At 50.7% G+C, this 20,380-nt stretch overlaps 1 protein-coding gene across 2 annotated transcripts in view; it reads left to right on the plus strand.

Moving 5' to 3' along the window:
• The first annotated feature begins 4,281 nt into the window (after positions 1–4,281).
• RPS6KA2 (ribosomal protein S6 kinase A2) overlaps positions 4,282–20,380 on the plus strand; it is a 155,509-nt gene continuing 139,410 nt past the window's right edge. For both annotated transcript variants that reach the window (XM_044917246.1, XM_044917247.1), the window contains exon 1: positions 4,282–4,591. In XM_044917246.1, coding sequence (XP_044773181.1) covers positions 4,493–4,591 — 99 coding nt within the window. In that variant the 5' untranslated portion in view covers positions 4,282–4,492. The remainder of the gene's footprint in view (positions 4,592–20,380) is intronic.

Here is a 20,380-nt window from a genome sequence, read left to right on the forward strand (position 1 = left end):
GCTGTGCGCACGGATGCTCGGGGGGGTCATTCTCGCTCTCCTGCTCCTCTCTGGTTAGTGCCAATGCTCAATCACGAGCCCTGGTCTGCAAGGGGGGTTATTTCCGTCCACCTCGCACTGAGGGTGCCACCCTGCGGGACCCCCACTGGGCAGGTGACTTCCGTCCTCTGAGGCCCTCACTGCTGTAAATGGAAGCTGGACACCATTCTTGACTTATAACTGGTTTGTTGTAACTTGTAACTGGTTTGTTGACCAAACACGGCTCGAAACACACCTTTCGGTACTTATCAGAGTGAATGATGGGGAACCACATCAATTTGCATAGTTTTTTCTTCCCACTCCTGAATAACAGACAATCATGTTTGTTTTCAGTTTTAAATACTTGATTAAGAAATTAGTATTTCCAGTCCTATGGACTGACCAGACGCACAGTCTCTTTGCCCGGCTTGAGGCTGTGTCAGGCTGGGAGGCTGCTGGGTTCCTGCCACGGTCAGAGTGGGAGGGGAGGAGATACAGGGAGAGAACAGACTCACTGGAACTGGTCTGCACACAGGTGGCCTCACTCTGACCCTTTTTCTCATGGAGAGCTGTCTTGTCTTCTTCTGGGGTCACTGCAGCTGGAGACCCCCCTACCCGGTCTGCACGCACTTACAGGATCTAGAATTCTTCCCTCAGCCCTGGGCCTGGTGCTGCACACTTCTGCTCCAGACAGCATCTCAGAGACCCCCAGACTTGCCCCCTTTATCACATGGCCACACCTGGTCTTTAAGAAACCTTCTTGCACCCTTCCTCCTGCAAGTCCTGTGAACATAGGTCCATTCAGTGAACAGCGCTTCCTGAGCCTCCCCGGAGCAGTGACCATCCCTGCTCTCTAGAACTCAGACCTGAACTGCATTCGCAGCAAATCACAACTCTCACGGTGGGGCTTGAAGCAAAGCAGGTGGCACCCCCCTACCCGGTCCTTCGAGTGGAAGGAAAGGAAGGACAGTACAGATTTTGCCAAAGTTACCTTCCTTCTAAAAGCCACCCTCTCCTTCCTGTCCAGGGCGTATTCTGTTCTCAAAGAAGGGGGAATTCCAGGGTGGACCAGACCTCAGTTATTGTTTCTGAAATTCTGAAATTATATGCCTCAGGTGTCCTGGGGACTCAATAGACCTTTAATTTTCATTAATCAATCATGAAACCCCCTTTGCTCTAAATTCTCAGTAACCCTGTTCTTCTACAAGCTGGGACCCCACCTCCTCTGCCCAGGACAAATGGCTCCTTATCCCCAGGGGTCACCCCAAATACCACCTCCTCCCCTTAGGACCAACTTCTCATTTATCTCCGAACACGTAGCATTTCCTTACACATTTCTTTCGCATTGCATAAAAACTGCATCGTGTTTGTCTATCTGCTTACCTTCTTTTCATGCAGCTGTGAACTTCTGCTGGTCAGGAGCCATGCCACAGTCTTCTTTGTATCCCTAGGGCTGAGCACGGCACCAGGCACCAGGAGGTGTCCGTGACCACTCGTGGGACCAAGGTGAACGCACGTGGCCAGTCCTCGCTTATAGGCAGCAGCAGAGAACGTGGCATCAGGCTTCGCATGTTCAAGGCAGGGAAAGACTCAAGGTCACCAGGGGGCTGCTGAGCTTGGTCTTCTCTCCAAGCCTCCCTCCCTCCCTCTCCACCATCAGGGCACAAGCTCACCCTTCCCCTGCCCCGCCCAGTATTTGGGAGGGATCATCCAGGCCCAGGTGAAAGCGGGCCCTGATATCTACTGCAGGTTTGGTGGTCTGGAGGCATTCATTGTATTAGCACAGGAACTGGTGGTAAATGATTTTTAGAGATTTTGATAGACTTAGTTTACCAGGTTAAAGATAAAGGCAAACAGAAATGTTCTAGCAATGAAATTACTTCTACAGTTGAAAATATGAAAGCTTTTTTTTTTCTTTTGAAACTCCAAGTTCAATAGAGCAGTTTGGTTGCCCTCAAATGTGGGGGATCATGAATGCCCCATAAGACATTTCCTTTCCAATTCTCTTACACCAGGTCAACATGCTCTTGGGGTAAAACACAAGCCCTGATCTAGGCCTGCGGAGGCTTTTGTCCTGAGTTGGTACAGTTGGCATACGGTCCCCGCCCCCATCTCCCCCAGTGAAGCTTGTTAGAACTGGCCCCTTCCTCATCCCAGGGGCTGGTGACCAGCGCAGTGTCTGTGGACCATCAGCTGCTCTCTGCCAGAGCGGCAACATGGCGCCTGTCTTTGCACTTGTTTAGAGACAAGATGCCTCAAGTGAGGGCCAGGGAGAAGGGGAAGGCTCTGGGGGTAAGAAGCTATCTCCTGGAGTAGGGATAATCGCCCTCCAGCAGCACCCTTGAGGGAAGCAGGAACCGTTTTGTTTTTTTTTTTTTAAAGATTTTATTTATTTATTTGAGAGAGAGAATGGGAGAGAGAGAGAGCATGAGAGGGGGGAGGGTCAGAGGGAGAAGCAGATTCCCTGCTGAGCAGGGAGCCCAATGCGGACTCGATCCAGGGTCTCCAGGATCATGACCTGAGCCGAAGGCAGCCGCTTAACCAACTGAGCCACCCGGGCGCCCCGCAGGAACCAGTTTTGACATGCATATTTTCATCTTAGAGATGCACAATGGGGACACAGAACAGGCCAGTGTGCTCAGGCTCTCCAAGCAAGGACGTGGCAGCACCCAGCGTCCACTCTAAACTCTGCGCTCACCACTACCCGGCCTGTGGCATCCATTAAACCCCAGAGAGGTTATGTGACCTCACCTCCTGACCCAGATGCAGTGTGAAATGGCCAGTTCTCATTTGGGGCATCCGCCCTCCCTACTCACTTTAGCAAAGATAGCCCTTTACAGGGATTAATGCAACCTTTGGCTTAGCTGAGCAGATGACAGGACACTTGGGATTTTTCACAATCTACCTGGCAAAAGAGCAAATCTTGTCACACAGTACCATATGCATGAATGTTTCTGTGCTGACATTGTTTGACCTTATTTTAAACATTGACTCAACACGTGCACATTGCACAAGAGTAAAACGGAAGAAGCTGCTCGGAGCTCTGAGCTCAAAGATCTGGAACTGTCTATAGCCCTCTAGTGAGCCTTTCTAGGGGGAAAAACAAATGTGTTCCCTTTAAGGCAAATCCCCTCCAGCCCTACAACCTGCAGCCGGCCTCAGAGAGCCCTGCCTCAGGACACGGTGCTGGGCCTAGTAAGTCCTCCGTTTGGACAATTTTCTATATAATGGAGTCGGAGGTCATGGAGAACGGACGTGTCTTTGTTCTCCAAGCACTGCCAACGGCGGTTTCCCCAGACCGCGTGGGGGTCCGTTCACCCCGGGGAGTGACAGATGGACCCGCAGGTTCGGGCGCCCGGGCTGCGGGGCCGCGGCGGGAAGAGGAGAGGTGCAGAGCGCCCTGCGAAGGCTCACGGAGCCCCTCGGATTTTGTTTCATTTTCCAGAAATGTTTGCTAATTAACAAAAGTTTTGTTCGGCACAGAAGAGCATTATGCCAACGTGTGTACGTGGCTGTTTTAAGGAAGGACACCATAACGACGGCCCCCAGCTAGAAAACAGCCCAGCAGGGGAGCGGGGCAGAACAGAGGGCAGGCGCCCGAGCCGCTGGGGCGCCCGCACCCTCTGCGGGGCGCAGCGCAGCCGTGGTCCGCGGGGCGCGTCAGGCGTGCGTCGCCCAGGGCGCCGAGCGGGGCTGTGGGCGGGGGGCGGGGCCGCGCGCGGGGAGTACTCGGAGGGCGGGGGGGGGGGGGGGACGGGGAGGAGCGCCTGGGGCGGTGGGCCGGTGGCGCTGATTGGTGGTAGTGGCGCGGGGAGGGGGCAGGGGCGGGGCGGGGTTGCTCGGCGCTGGTCCTCTCAGGGCGGGAGGAGGAGGGGGAGGGAGCGCCTGGGTTGGGGGTTGCTGATTGGCGGCAGTCGCGGAGGGCGGGGCGGGGCGGGGCTGGTCCTCGCGGGGCGGTGGCCGCCCCGCCAGCTGCAGGAGGAGGAAGAGGAGGGAGGGGAGGGAGCATCTGATTGGCGGTAGTGACTGTGGGCGGGGTGGGGTGGGGCTGCCGGGGCTGGTCCTCGCGGGGCGGCGGCCGCAGCGGCCGCACCAGCCTCAGCAGCAGGAGGGGGCAGGGGAGGAGGAGGAGGGGGAGGAGGAGGAGGGAGCATCGGGGCGGCGGGCACTGATTGGCGGTAGTGGCTGAGGGCGGGGCGGGGCGGGGCTGTCTGGGGCTGGTCCTCGCCGCCTGCGGGAGGAGGAGGAGGGGGAGGAGGAGGAGGAGGGAGGGAGGAGGGTGCGCTGGAGCCCCGGCCGCGGTGGCCGGCTCAGCCTGCCCTTTGTGCCCGCAGCCCGCGCCCCGCGCCGATGGCCGCCGCGGCGGGCTCCCCGGCGGCGCGCACCCGCCCTCGGACCTGACCCCGCGCGCCTGGGATGCGCCGGGAATGCGCGTCCTCCGGGCCTGCGGCTCCTCCCGGCTGGGCGCGGGGCGATGGACCTGAGCATGAAGAAGTTCACCGTGCGCAGGTTCTTCTCCGTGTACCTGCGCAAGAAGTCGCGCTCCAAGAGCTCCAGTCTAAGTCGACTCGAGGTAAATGCCATCGCCTCTGTGTGCGCAGGTACCCAGGTCCCCGCCGCGCCCTGGAGGATGCTGCGGGTCGCGGAGCCATCCCGAGCCCTTTCTATTGTCACATGCACGGTACCCACAGACCCATGTCAGGGAGTTAAAGTTATTTGAGAGCCGGTCCGGTTTTTCTAAAACCGAACGCTATTGTTGGGACCTAGCAATAACTGGACCGGTCCTCGTGTTCTCGTCGGGCACTAAACTCTGCCCCTAGGGAATTTCTAACTAATTTTGTTCCTGGGTCTGCGCAGGATGCGGAGCGGTCGCCGTGCCCACATAGGTGCCCGGGGTAGGGAGGGCGTTTCGGTCCGTGCAGCTGGACCGCGGCTCCGTGTGGCACTTCCAAAGTCCCAAAAACAGAACCCCCGCGGCGCTCCCCTCGGCTGAGGGTCTGGGTTTGGGGAGGTGGGTTTATCTTTCCGTGGCCCGCAGCCACGCAAGTGCTACCGTATCGTGCAGATGTATGTGTGTTTGAAATCAGTGTAGCATTGACTATATGTAATACATACATATATGTTAAAAGGGGACAATACAGTCTACTCGGGCCAGTCTGAAAGGGTGCTCAGTAGCGAAGTGCCTGGCGCAATATCCCTGCAGCCCCGGGTTTGATAGAGATTCGCCCTGAAACCCAGAGGACCCTGAAAATTATGTCCTTTTCTCCTGTCCCTCATCTTGTCATCTTTGGGTTTCCAAAATCATCTGTGGACAGTTCTCTGATGTGGTTTTTTATTTCAGCAATCAAATCTTGTTCTCTTCATCCCGGTGTCCAAATTACATTGTTGAATCTATAGATGACCAAACGGTGGAACGTGTTTAAGTAAAAAAAAGAGAGAGAGAGAGAGATTGTGATGTTGGGGGCAGGGGCTGGCTACACAGCCTAGTGTTTCCCTTTGACATTGCCCTGGCCTTTGCCACAAGGCTGGCACCTATCTCGGCTTTGACTTATTTCTAAGGAAGTCAAGCCAATTGGAACAATGTCACATTTTTCATCTTGGTTTTCTTTGTCCTGGCTGCCATGATATTTGATATAGGCATGGGTTGTTACAATTACCAGATCTTTAAGCAAAGCTCAGGAATAGACATGAATGCAACAGGAAATTACTCGTATAAAGTTTCTGTTATGGTATCACTAAGTCAGATTTGGACTAGATAGGATCTTTGTGGCTGGTTTCTGAGGGTAGAACATATTTTTCAAACAAATACAACTGTTAATCAAATAATGGAGGAGGGCTTGCCTCAAATCTTGCATTGACAGAAGTTAAACACGAGTTAGTGAGATAAATCATTTTCCCGGATTTCAGGCACTTTTTAAAAAGCTAAAATTGATAAGAACAGAAAGCCAGGACAGTATTTACCTTTATGCCCAATAAGTTTTTATTCATCAGAATGCCAAGTTTATTATACAGCTCCTTGTCTCCTTTTCATTTATTGTCCTTGCCAAAGGGAGGCACATGGGTGGGGAAACTCCCAGTGCTGTTCAGGAAGACCAGCAATAGATACCGGGCTGAACTCATGGAGGGTCAGGAATCCCATCAGCATGATATACTCACCTCCAGTGTTGTGGTTCAGCTTGTAGAACCGGGTTTGGGAAGTGCCTCATAAAAATAGCATAATGGGAAACCAAGAGGGGGATAGAAATGAGGTTTCATCAATGTGAAAATAAAATTTCTAAAAACCATAAATACACCATTAGATAGGCAGAAGGTCAGCTGATTAGAGAGGAATGTGATCTATTAGCACGCACTCAATGAGCACCTCATATAACCTGGATGCTGGGTGCCGGATAGAAGTATTGAGAAAGATAGCTCGGATACAATGCTCTGTTCTCTACAAATGCATTCACCTGTCTCTTGTGAAAACTCAAGTAGGCATGTTTTACTATCCTCATTCTATTGATAGGGGGACTCCCCGCCCCAAAATTGAGGATTTTGCTGAAAACTTACCAACTAATTCATTCTGCAATTGCTTTTTAAAAGCCTGCTATGTGCTCAGCATTGTAGATCCAAAACCACAAGTCCTAGAAGTCCTGGCCTCATGGTGCCTCCACCTAGTGGGGGATCTAATAAGTGGCTGACCCTGTGCTTCCGTCCAGCAAGTTCCATATTCCTGCCCAGCTGTCTCTCCATCTTTTTCCAGAGAAGTCTGTTTATCCACTTGCATATCCACAGCAGATTGTAGGCCAAGAAGCACTCATCAAAAAAATGTAAAATTTTGGGGGGGGGGGTCTGTCAATAGTTTGGGGTTGGGTAGTAGGACATACAGAGCACTTAGCATGGATGTATATTTCCTGTTTGGACTGATGAAATTATAAAAATAAACATTTTTTTCATTGTTTCTGTGAAATTTATTTTGTAAAATATACACAGAGACTGAAAATTTTTGTTTTTTGAATTCAGAATCTAGTGCCATAAACAGGAAAGTGACAGTAGTTACTTTGAGTTGAAAACACTATTATCTTTATTAAAATATTAAAATTAATGTTTTCATACTTGCTTTTAAATTTAACTTTAATCTAGAATCCAGCATTGGGTAAACTCTAACCAAGAGAGAAGCCAGATTACTTAATCAGATTTGGAAAACGGTTTATGGATTATAGCTTAAATATTTTTATAGTGTCTCGGCATTGCCCAACTGAGAGGGCCAGATCACTGACTCTGGCAAGAGCGATTTTTGGAGTTTCTAAAGGGAAATTGGGTATCTTTCCTAGACTTCTTTGTGCATGCCCTAGAAAGATATCAGGTTTCACTGTCTGACCTTCACCCGGATTTCAGGGCGCTGACCTCACTGCCTGAGAGCCTCAGCACCTACCTGGAAGGTGTAACCAGCTCCTGATTCAGCAGCCCATTTTATAGATGAGGAAACGGAGCCCAGGGAAGCCAAAGGACTTGCGCCTAGACTGTTTTAAAGGAAGTTCTTGCTGTAAGAGCGTGGGCCGTCTATTATTAATTTTAGCCCTTCTGGGTTGTGGGGTTACTGGAGTTTACCGTGTATTAGATGGGACTTGAAGGAAGGCTCTTGTAATTATTAAAAGGAAATTACTCTGAGGAGTATTTTGGAAGGTGCTGCACAACCTGAAATTATTCTAGAGAACCTTTTTTGGCAGTTGGAAAGTTCCAGGTGCATCTGGGCTTTGTATCACATCCACCGGAATTGGATTCTCATGTGCATCTTTCACAGCAGGTGGTTGCTCCTTGACCTCTGTGAGCCCCATTTCCCTCTGCTGGGAGAAGGGCTAGTACTTTCTGCCCCGTAGGGTTAAGGTGACGGGTGTGAGCTATCGTACGTAAAGACTTAACATGGAGTCTGGATGGTGGCACTGTTAGTCAGTTGTTAGCTATGGATCCTGATGAATATTTTCTGGGCTTAGTGATGGTTTTCATAGTGTTGGGTGTCTCCTGGCATGGTGTGAACCTGGGATTGCCCCTGTGGTCTGTAGAACCCATGGCTTGTGCTGTCTCAAGAAACACTCAGCCTGGTAATTAATAGTTTAGACGACCTTCCTCTGTACTTAGGGGAAGAAAAGGCCAGAGATCACTTCTCCCAGGCTTCCTTCCATACACAATACCGTCATTCACTAGGATCGGCCCCATTTGCTGAGATGGAGTTCCCATCGTCTGGCTGGACGGTGGTGTTCCTCTTCCTTTTCTTACGTATCACCCTGTGAGTCCGCTGCACCAATCCGTGAATGCATTACCAATTCAGGTCCCAAACCCATGGCGTCGTGAGCTAAGGCGGCTTCTAGAGTCAGGAAATCCCCAGCGTCAGCAGCCCAAGTTCAGGAGCTTCGGGAAGGCATCCTCCTGTCTCAGCCTTCACTTCCCCAGGAGAGACTCCAGGGGTCTGACGTTCAAGCTCCAAAGCCTGGCTTTGGGCTGTGGGAGGTTGAGAAGGGTTGGCTAGGAAGTGCCTGGCGGGGGCGGTGGGGGGGGAGATACAGTTTTTAAATTAATAAAAAGTGACATTATTTACTCAGTATGATTTATCTACCAGTTTGTTGAAGGGATCAATGCTCAAAGACAGTTCATTTCAGGAACGGTTATTTTGTTTGGAGTCACCAAAACCAGGGAGTTGGTTCTCTTTATTAGCTGTCATTTTTTACATCTTTACTGAAAGACAATTGAGGGTGGGTGAGAAGGACAAAATGCAAGTCCTTTAGCTGGGATACGGATAAGTGGTAAGCTGTTGAGTGGAAGAATTTCATTTATTTACAGACTTGCTCGGTTGTCTACACCAAGAATTTTTAGCGTACACCATGTACATCGTGCTAAGCAATTGGTACATAGGATGTGATCTTTGTATGATCTCTGCCCTCAATGAGCTTAACATCTAGTGAGAGAGGCAGGCCCAGGAATGGAACCTACTGTGTGAAATTTCTGGCATCTGTAACTTAAACAGTCTAATTATACCGATTGTCAAATTAATTTCCATTTCCCATGGTTGCAGGTGCAGGTCACCAAGTGTTGTCTTTGTGCACATTTGAATATATTTTAATTGCTTACCCCTTTTAAAGGGAAGCATGATGTCTTAATAAAGTAAATGCTAAGGGACTCATAGCAAATCCTGGGAGTGATGTTGGCTCTGGTCATGGAGAAAAAGAAAGCTTCCTGGAAAGTTAAACATTAAAGCTTATTCTTGGTGCTTGAAAGGTAAGCTCTTCTTCTAGATCTTGGATGGTTTCCCGGAAAACCATTTCTAATTAAAATAATTTTCAGGTACTTTCAGTAAAAACACCCAAAAATTCTATGGGAGGCCTGATTTTTATTGGGCTTTCAGACAACAAGAACAGCAACAAAAAATCAGAGAAGACCACAAGAAAGAGTCCATATTAATAAGTATATAATTTGCTTACTGTTTTGCTTATGTATGTTTATTCTATTTTAAACACACTAAAATTAATTTCTTCGTGGTCGCTTTTTGGGATATGCTTTATCTCAACAATTTCATGACATACTTGCTCTCCTTACATCAAAGAAAACTCCCCAAAATATTGTTGCTTGTTCAAAAATATGTGAAAAGACAACCAAAAATATTGAGATTTCACCCCATTTGTCTTCGTCACCTCCTTTATGCCTTCTTCTCCTAAGCCTCTGTGCCGACTGTCTTCCACCACACACCCTGATCCGGCAGAGACGGTTTCAGTATATTTTTCATGATTGCAGAAGCACAGGAAAGAAATGGAAGTGCACACATCATCTGACTTATCACCCAGGGTTTCACCCTGCTGCTTGCATGCTGGGTGGACGGTTCTCAGATGTGGCCAGTTATTCAGTGGGTGGGAGAAGTCTGAGCTCTCCGGGGCAGGGAGGAAGGTGGAGAGAGAGGCTTTGGGGCTTGGGTGGCAAGACCTGTTAACCAGTGTGGTGTGGGTTCGTCAGGACGTTTGGCTGCTCCGGTGGAAAGAGCTCTTCTGAAACGTGGGGAAACTGAGGATAGGTCTGTTTTGTATGGAGTTGGCAACCAGTAGTTTAGCCAGAAATAACCTTCTCTTGGGCCTGAAGGTTTTGTGCTTGTCAAATAAGTACAGATGGGCTGGCACTAAAGACATCCTCTAGAATGCTCTGCTTTTATTTCTGATGACGCTGGGTTATGTTGTGTTGTATTTTTCCTCCGGCATTATATGTTTGCCAATATATTTTCACTGGTAAAAGCTATTAAATTAAACTCAAGTAGGAATTATCAACAAATAGTCTGTAAAGCTACAGTGTGATTTAATCAAGCAAATGGATGAGGCACAAATATATTCAGTATAAAATATGGTTCATCACATCTGGTTTGCAGCTGTGTCAGAAGCCTTTCCTGCCCCGTGCTAGCGAGGAGACGTAGTGGTGGGGCAGTTAGCCGTGAGGCACCTGCACTCCGCGCTCTGGACGGCGAATGCGTGCGCAGTGACCACAAACCTGTGATTTCTCACCAAGCAGGCAAGAGCCTGCGTTTGAAACCACCCGAGATGTGCCGTGACAAAGACTCTCCTCCAGCAAACTGTAGTCAGGCTCCTCTGGGTCCCCTTCGCAACGAGGCTCCGACCTTGGGCTCCTGCGTCGTCCTTGCAGTGCCCAATGTTAGCAAGAATCCTGCTGCGCCAATTTAGAGAGAACCCCCCCCCCCCCGATATCTGACCGAATTCCTTATCCCCACCACTCCGCAGGTGATGTCTGGTCACCCCCTGCCTGCAGTGAGAATCCTATGAGGTCAGTTTAGACTCACCCTGCCCTCACCAGCCCTCCAGCTCTGCTCCTTGCCCATAAATCCCCACTCTTCCTTCCTGTGTCTGAGTCGAGCTCGGTCTCGCTCTCCTACTGCGAGACCCCATTGCAGTGCTCTGGTGAATAGAGTCTTCCTCGCTGTCTTTAGCAGGTGTCAGAATAATCTTCCTTGGCCAGTACTTATTGTGATGGTAATTTGCATATATATCTTGAGATCCATGAAGGAGTGTCCCAGGAACACCACTCGTCAGAGAACCCTACTTGATTCTACCCAGAAAATACACAGTGGCCACTCCTCCAACGAGCTTTGGTTTGCAAGGGTCCTTGGAATCCCCAGGCCGTGTTCCTGTCCCTCCACACCCTGCACAGTGCTCCCTGCCACTGGATGCATCCCGACCTTGCTGGCCACCCCTTCTCCTGGCCACCTGGCACGCCCCTCGTCTCTGCCCTCGGCCTCGCCAGGCACGTCATCCTTTTGAGCTCTTACCTCCTCAGCTACAGTACAGGGACACCATATGCTAATGCCATCCTCGAGTTATTAAATGCTTGAAAAGTGAAATGGGCCTCGTCAGGGAAGGGTTTGCACTTAGCATTCTGGGGTGTTGCCCAGAGCTGGCTTTGGTTGGACCCTCTCTGTAAAGAGTTTTGCAGTACATTGTGGAAACACAGAGTTTCTCTCATCTTTTGTCAGCCTCTCTTGCCCTTCAGAGTACACATCTGCTTCAGGTTAATATACGACAAAGCAGCTTTTCCGAAGTTTAGCTCTGTTAAGGTTACCAAGAGTGACGGTTTCATCTACAGTGCCATCGTTTTGAATGTACCTCATGGAATAGCAGCTCTTGTATGACAGAGAAGGGGGTCCACGCTGTTCTGGGGTCGGCCCTCCAGCTCGGGGACCGACCCAGTATGGCTGGGCTGGGGTGCTAGAAGAGGAGGTGGGGCGCTCGTACGTATTCTCTGGCTTCTTACAGAAAAGAACTGTCCTTTCTTTTGTCTGCTCTGTTCTCCCGTATGAAATTAGCAAGATCCACAAAACTCAGTCCGAGAATGAGCACTTAGACTGTTGGCCGTTGTGTTTTCTTCTGTTTCCAGAGGAGAGAGGGCTCTGAATGAGACTGGCAGGCTTCACGCCCCTGGAATGACTCGGGGGCCGTATTTTTAGGCCGGGGGTTTCAGAAGGACAGTAGCCAGCACACGCGTCTGGGACCTGCTTTAATGCGTCTCTGCGGTTCACATGAGCTGTGACACTCAGCTGAGACCACCCCGGCCATACCGTACCGCGCAAGGCCCGTGGGCTTGCAGCTTGTACTCATTAAAATGTGCAGCTGAATTTATAAGGGGGAGGGGTGGAGGGATTCTACTTTGAAAGACTCTATTTTGGCATGGTTATGGTGGAAATGCTCTAGTGACTACTTAAGAAAATTGCTCATTCAGGTCCCCATGTTAACACTTATGGCCCAAGATGGTTGCAAACCTTCTACAACTAAGGTTAGATATGATATTGATTTCCAAATGTATTTTCACATCCGAAGTATAGTGTGGACAGTCCCCTTCTAAAGATGACCATAAAAGAAAGCAGGTTACTCAGGAACGTGAGTAAAAGGCAAGAGGAGGCCCGAAGATGCAGTGGCGTGTCCGTGTGTGGGAAAGTGTCCGTGAGGCCAGAAGGTGGCCGCGGAAGCCCCACGGAGCCGTGCAGGCCCCACTGGTCCTGTGGGACCACCCCATCCGCTCTGCCGCCCACCAGTGAACCACCGAAGTGCGTCAGGGCCACGCCCCACAGGGCAAATGCACAGAGGTGCCCCAGGAGACATTCCTGTCCCGGGACTTGCTAAAGTGACTCTCTTTGGTTGACTTTGAAGATAAAGCAGAGGAAAGAAAACCAGACGAACGTAGCAGAAAAGAGCCCTTATTTTTAGAACACCGTCGGCTCCTCGCAGTCAGCTGCGATTGTAATGACCTGAGGGAACAGGGCAGGTATGCTGCTGAGATGCTCTGGCGGTTAGAGCTGACTGCCCTCACCCCAGAGAACGCCAAGAAACAGCAGGAGGTCAGGCATGACTTCCGTATTTCTAGGTCTTATGTTTCTAGATCTTGCACGATCGGGACTTTGTAGGATCCACTCCAACAGCGAAGTGGATGACAATGTCTGATCTGATAGGACATGCAGAAGCTGATGTGCACAGGGCTCGCGGACGTGCTCGCGGTGCGCTGCAATGGCTGGAAAGATCTAGACTGTCGGAAAATCTTTATCAGTATGTAGCACTTTTTTCTTTAACAGCCTGTGTTTTGAGGCTCAGGACAATAGGACTCCAAGAGTTGGCATAAGAACGTTAAGAGTGACTCCTTAGAATGAACCGTAGTCATTTTGCATGTGTACAAGGGAGGGAGAAGGGGTACAGATTGGAGACGCCATCATGACCCTGATGGGGCTTCTACTCACTAGGGGTGATGGGCACGGCCGGCTCGAGCTTCCTGCTACTGTCTCCGGGTCCCACCCACAGAGCGAGGGCTGAGTGTGGCCTTCTGCTGTCCCTTCTAGTGCTGCACCCAGACCCACCCATTCGCAGACCCTCCCTCAACCCTCTGTGCTGTGCCCCCTGACTGGCCGCCCCCAGGCCCAGGCCCATGCACCCAGCCTCCCCCTTTGCTCAGAGCTCCTCCATGGAGGCATTAGTACAGGGCGACCTCCTTCCCCGGGGGACCCTGGTTCTGGAGCACTTGGGTTAGGACAGAGAAGCTCTGTGGGAATTGGTGCAGAAAGGTAGTCACTGCTGAATGACCCAGGATGGAGTAGAGCGTGATGCCCTGAGTCCTCACATAGAGGGTGGTTTGTGTTCAAAATCACATCTGAGGGGAGGACGGTGTTGAATAGAGAAGCAACGGGAGAAGGTCTTCCTTGTGGTGTGGGCTCAGTCACCCATTTCTGTGATGTTCTGGGTTTTTGTAAAATTCCCCAAGTCACATGTCCTCCTGCTGGGTCAGGCCTGGGCCTGGAGCGCTCCCCCAGCGGTTGGGGAAGAGCACACCTGTCCTCCCCGATGCTGTCATCGATGTGGGCCCGACTCCTCCGTGCTAGCTCAGTGCTTTGTGGCCATGTGTGAACTTACATAAAACCTTTTCGAACCAACCTGCAGCTGATCGGGAACCCATCAGGCTCCACTCCGGTGGCTCTGCATCCAGGGACAGCGTGAGCAGCCCTCAGGACTCTTGTCAAGCTGTGTCTTAAGTGGACGCTGTCCATGCACGGCGCATCTTCTAGCACGTGTGACGTCCTTGGAGGCCTCACGTATTAACTGAGTGTTCACCACGTGCCTAGGAATTACCTATAGGGCTTTCATTTAGGGAGTTAAAGTGTAGGAAAAAGTGGTCATGACCCAGTACTAATGGTGGGGGGAGGTAAGACCACTGTGTCTGTGCAACAAAGAAGAAATCCTTATAAAAGTGCACGTCAGCTTAGCACAGTCTGGGCGCTGGGCAGCTCACAACTGTAAGGCTGCTGTTTGCATGTGAAACTTTTCCATAGAAGTGGCATCTAATCTACACTCCCAGTGTAGCTGCTGAGAGTGCCGTCCTGCAGCAAAGATTGTGGGAAAAAAATCATTTCGAGCACTTAAAATTTTTAAAAGCATAGTAAAATATCTTAAAAGTTTGAGAAACTATTAACCTCTTAAGATCTCAGATATTGTGACATGTGTGAACACCAGCAATTTTTAAAAACTGAGAAACAATAAAAGCCAATAAGGATTTTTACTTTGAAAGCTCGTGCTTACGGGAGAATGGGTTTAATTCCAAGAAGACGGTTTCTGTGACTCTCTGAAAGCAGTTTCTCCTCAAATGTAAAAGCTCTCCAAGTCCTCATGCTGGTTTTTCGTGACAGATAATGTCACTTTAAAGCTTTGGCGCCCAAGACGGCTTCCCAGCTGGTGAACGGAGTGGAAGGAGCCAGGTTCTGCCAAGGGCTCCCTCTGTACCCATGACCTCCGGGGCCCCCGTGTCAGACTCCACAGCCTCCAGGCACCCCCCTGCAATCCCGTACTGCTTCCTGTTGCTGCTCTGGGTCAGCCCTTGCCGACCAAGAACGATTTACGTCCTTCCTTCATGGTTTAGGCAGGAAGGTCACGGTTCTCTAAAGTTCCAGAAGGGCAGCTGTTCATTCTGACATGACCTGAAGTCTCACTGCTGCCTGCACCCAGGACGCGCCTTAGTTAAAAAGAGAAAAGCCACCCTATCTGATAATTTCAGAAGTCATAAAAAGCTCTTCTTGCCCCTCCCTCCGTCCCCAAACGCTCCCTCCTCATTTTCCCTTCCCCCATGAACCCTGACATGTGGTGCGCAAGCAGGGAGCCACACCCGGAGAAGCACCTGCATGTCCGGGAACGAGGTGTTCTTTGCAGCTTGCCAGAGAAGGGCCCGCTGGCTCGACACCCAGGGGAGTCCACGTGCTTCTTTTCCAGTTGGGACACTCAGCTGAAATGCTGACAACAGCAGGTGGTGAGCACGGCCGTGTGTCCTGCTGGGACGCCGATGGCAGGAGTCCCCCATCAGCCCTGGGAGCATCAGAGGGCCCAGCCCAGGGTCCACGTGTGGCACACTGGGCCGGCTTGCTGCGGGGGGGCGGGCACAGCATCCTTGGCCAGATGGAAGGCTGAGTTTGTGATTTGTCACAGCAGCAGATGGGACCGTCCCAGCAGGTCACCTGGTTTTGAGTTGGACCCCCAGTTGTGGAAGAGGCACCATAAGACGATGGGCTGTCCTCTGGCCTCCAGGAGGACAGCATGTCAGGAAGTGAGGCATCTTGGGGCCTGTCGGGGTCAGCACGGTGTGTCTGAGGGTCCTCCCTGGCACGAGGCTGGACCCACCACCAGCTGTGGCCGCGGCTTTCTCAGAGGCCTGTGGGGCACCCGGGAAGCTCAGCCTCACCAGCACTCACGTGGTAAAGATCTATGGAGCACTCGCTCGAGGGGTGAAGCCTGTGCTCATGGAGATGCGTTCTCCTGGGGAAGAGAAAAGGCCAGATTGACATAGAAAAACGTACCAGTAGTGACGGTGTGGGGAGAAAAGCCACATGGAGTGAGCAGGAAGCCAGGGGACAGAGAGAGTAAGCTCTGATAGGGTGGCCCAGGAAACATCCGGGGTCATTTTAGCAGGGGGGACAAAGTGGGGCCACAGCTCTTGGTGTCTCTGAGTGTTCCTCAGGGAGAAGCAGGTGCAGGGGCCCTGGGGGGGCAGCCACAGGCCGGCGCACCCAGAGCGGGAGGACCAGAGCCGAGGAGGGGTCGGATCTCAGCCGAAAGACAGTGACACCCCGAAGGGGGTCCTTCCGAGGAGTGACAGGGCCATATCTGCCTTGGAAAGCCCCTCCCAAATGGGGTGTGGGAAGCGGACCCTAGGATGGCAGGAGGAGCAGGAAAGCTGCTTTTGATGAAGGTTGGCAGGGCTCACAGCTCCCCCAGACCCAGATCCCAGCCTAAGTGAGAGCGGAGCCATGGACAACGACGAGGCCATGGGCGAGAGTTGCCCTGGGGGGCGGTGGGTTGATGGGAAGATCACAGGGTGCAGGCTGGGGAGCCACCTTGGGCTCTCCTTTGCCGGTCCCAGGTCAAGGTGCCCCCAGATGGCGATGTGCTGGCAAAGTAGTGTGGTAGACAGAAGTGTTTGAGGAGGCTCACGCTCCAGTGGGTTTGCAGCACTGAGCGTTACCTTCTGCCAGAGCTGGCCCTGCCGTCCGCGGGCTTGTCGAACAGCACGTCAGACTGCCAATGCACTTCAAGTGAGGGGGTCCAGCAGAGGCGGGCGTGTGTTGGCAGTGGAATTTCTCTTGATTCCTGGACCAAGCTTCCCCTCCAACTTTGGAAGTCTGCACACGTGCTTTTCACTAAGGACCTGAAATACCAGAAAAGGTCCTAAAAATTTGATATGAATGGACACCTCCTTTTCCTCAGGCTAAGCCTTCTCTGTGTGTTCTTTTTTTTTTTAAGATCTTATTTATTTATTTATTTATTTAGAGAGCACACAAGCAGGGGAAGGGCAGAGGAGAGAGAGAATCTCAAGCAGACTCCCCATTGAGCATGGAGCCCAATGTGGGTCTCGATCTCATGACCCTGAGATCATGACCTGAGCCAAAATCAAGAGTCGGACACTCAACTGACTGAGCCACCCAGGTGCCCCTTCTCTGTGTGGTCTGATAACACCAAACAACGACTTATTTTTTAAAAAGAAATAATCAAGGGGTGGGCATGGAGGAGAGAGAAGGACGGGGAACAAGGAGAAGGGAAGATGGAGGGAACGATGGGGAGAGTGCAGTCGGCAGACACGGAGGGGGAGCAGGGGCAGGTGGGCAGACATACGGAGAAGGATGCTTGAAAGGAAGACCAGAGACTGACATGGAGAGGATTTGGTAGTGGCCACTTCGGAAAGAACATCAAAATGTGGGAAGCAGCCGACACCCAAACTGTAGAGTCCCACTGCCCTCCCTCCCTGAGCATGAACACAGCGCGGCAGACGGGAATGGATGGAGGGTTCCCCGTGGGCTCCACGGAGGCGTCTCTAACCCACATTAGAGACACAGGACTGCTCGCAGCCGAGAGGGAAGGAAGGTGGCGCAGGGCAGGGGCACAGAACAGAGGGACGGGACGTGAGCCTGGAGTGAACTCAGCGTGTCTACAGGTGTCTTCTGCTTTTCCATGGCCTGCAGTCTTCCTCGTATCTACCCTGCAGAGAGGGCCGACGTCTGTCAGCAGATGGTGGAGGGGCCAGGAATACAGGAGTTGCTATTTGGTTGCTTACATTACACTGGGCAGACACGGGGTTGGGGACATGCTGAGCCGTGAGCTTCCCCAGCAGGACCCAGGAGCCCCCCCTAGACTCTTGTAAGCGGGGACAACCTAGTTCCGTCCTGCTGCCCTGAGCTTACCCCAAGACTGGTGGGCAGAGCTCTGGGATCCAGGGGTGGCCACACCAAAGAAGAATCGGAGGGGAAAACAAAACAGGACTTGGAGAGGGACGTTGGAGAGAGACTGACATCTTAGTGAATCTGAAGTCAGAGAACGCAGAGGATGTTCGTGTGTCCAGGTGACCGGCTGCTCGTGGGTGCCTGGGGAGGTCCACGCCGGAGCCTTCCGCTCACACCCCCCCGGGGCGTCCCTGACTGCTGCTGGCGCCATTCGACACTAGCTAAAGCTTTACGGAAATGTAAGAAGGGGTTATCATCTACACAACAGCGGAAAATCGTTGTTAGGAGACCGAGGAGGGATTCGAGTTTGTACAGTATCGATGATGAAAGATTCCAGAATGTCGTCGTCGTACTTCCCCTAAGTCTGCATAACCAAAGTACTCTGGGAACGTCCCTCCCGTGCCGTCCTTATCATCACTGGCAGCTCTTCCTCGTGTTTGTAGACACGTGGCGATCTGTGGTTACCGTCCGCGTGCCGGTCGCGTCCCCAGACACACGCTGTCACTGACATGGCGGCAGATACGGCACACTCCCAGAGCCTCCATCTGGGAGGAGAGAAGGAGAGGCAAAACCAGGAGTAGCATGACGATGATTCTTCCAGTCCACAAGCCTTCGTGCATGTTCTAGGTCCTGCAGTGCAGGGAATAGAGCCGTCTGAAAGTTGATTTACGCAAGTTTTCTTTCTTAGCAGAGTATGAAATATTCTCTTTGACAGTCTGGGGGTTAGAACAAAATGATCCAGTCTCTATACATGTAGGTTTATCGGTACATGTGTTTGTAAGTACTCATGTGGGTACATGTAGGAGACCATGAGGTAGCCCGGTCTATGGATGGAGCCAATATACAGAGGAGGGCAGAGCCATCCGTGCAGAAATGAAATCGGAGCCCTGTATCAGCCCACACCTGCAGTCCGTATTACCTTGGGACACTTAGTTATGCGATCTAGCCAATTCCTTTTATGGTTTAAGCCAGTTTCAGTTGAGTTTTCGCTTATGCAAATAAAACCATCCTGGAACACACATATGATTTAATTAGCTCTGTATAAGAACCCTTAAAAAGTAAGTAAATTATACTCTTTTTACCGATGAGAAACTGAATACTAAATGTCAGACAGCTTGACAGGGGTCGTGCTGATAGTACTATAAATGGAGAATCCAGACTCAAACTAGGTTCTGCTGCCTCCAAAGCATGTCCCCTCAACCATTAGGATGTACATTAGAGCCAAAATAACATGTTCAGGCTGCATTACCTGTTCTGCGTACAGGGGCCAGGAAAATGCCATCCCAGCGATGTTTCTGTCTAAAAAATGAGAAGGGGACCCCCATATGAGGTATACATTGTGTCTGAGTTCTAGAGACCCTGGAGCAGATGCCTGCTACATACGGTGCTCAGTTCACATGTGTGACTGCTTCCCAGCCCTGTCCCGAGGGAGCGAATTCAGGAGGTTAGCAGGTCCAGCTCCTTCAGGAGTCCTGGGTTTCAGACCCCAGAGAACTGATCGTTCCACTAAACCACAAAGACTTTTGATGCCTTTAAAATGACTGAGAAGAGGTGTCTGCCACTGCATCTTATTTCCGCCCTTTGCCCCGGTTTTGTGTCACTGTGGTAAAGACTGCAGTGAGGGGCAGAGCAGAGCATGCTGGGCAGGTCCCCAGAGGAATCACAGCTGAATGCTGCTCCCTGGGAGGGGCACTTGGTGCTGCTGATGCATTTTTGGTACCAGTTCTTTAGCATAAATGGACATAGGTCGTATACTATTTAACCCTTTTAGAAACATTGATAGGATTCTGATAGAATAGGAACATGCCTTAATAGGATGTGTATTTGGACAACTCAATAATAATGTTTTTAAATTGATGTTTCAAAACAAAGGAGAAATGCTTTTTCAGATTTTCCAATTTAATTGAGGTGATACCTTGGGGAAAATTAAAGTTAGGTTGTTTTCATTCATTGAAACAGACGAAAGGTATTACATGTCTGCAATCATTGTTCTCTTCTTTCAGTGTGTTTACCGGGCCTAAGGATCCTTTTGTTCCTTTTCTGTCAACTTTTCTTTCTCACAGTAATTTCCAGTCTAAAATCTAGAATATATAAATAATAATATAAAGAAGTAAGCATTCAAAACAAGATAAAAATGGGTCTTGGGGCGCCTGGGTGGCTCAGTCGTTAAGCGTCTGCCTTCGGCTCAGGTCATGATCCCAGGGTCCTGGGATCAAGTCCCGCATCGGGCTCCCTGCTCAGCGGGAAGCCTGCTTCTCCCTCTCCTACCCCCCCTGCTTGTGTTCCCTCTCTCGCTGTGTCTCTCTCTGTCAAATAAATAAATAAAATCTTTAAAAAGAAAAACAAGATAAAAATGGGTCTTGATTCTAGGAAAATTGTTTTGTCATACTTAGCTCCCCACTTCTTAAAATTATTTGGTTATCACTGTACCTAATAGGTGGATATGCATGTACTCTTTTTATAGAATAAATTTTATGAGAACATTATAACATTGTTTTCTTTGCTGTTATTTTCCACATACTTTTATGGCCAAATTTTCACCAGCACTGTCTTTTAACTGTAGTGACCATATTTTGATAAATTATTAGAAGGAAATGG

This window comes from Neomonachus schauinslandi, chromosome 8, assembly GCF_002201575.2.
Source record: "Neomonachus schauinslandi chromosome 8, ASM220157v2, whole genome shotgun sequence".
Classification (NCBI taxonomy): Eukaryota; Metazoa; Chordata; class Mammalia; order Carnivora; family Phocidae; genus Neomonachus; species Neomonachus schauinslandi.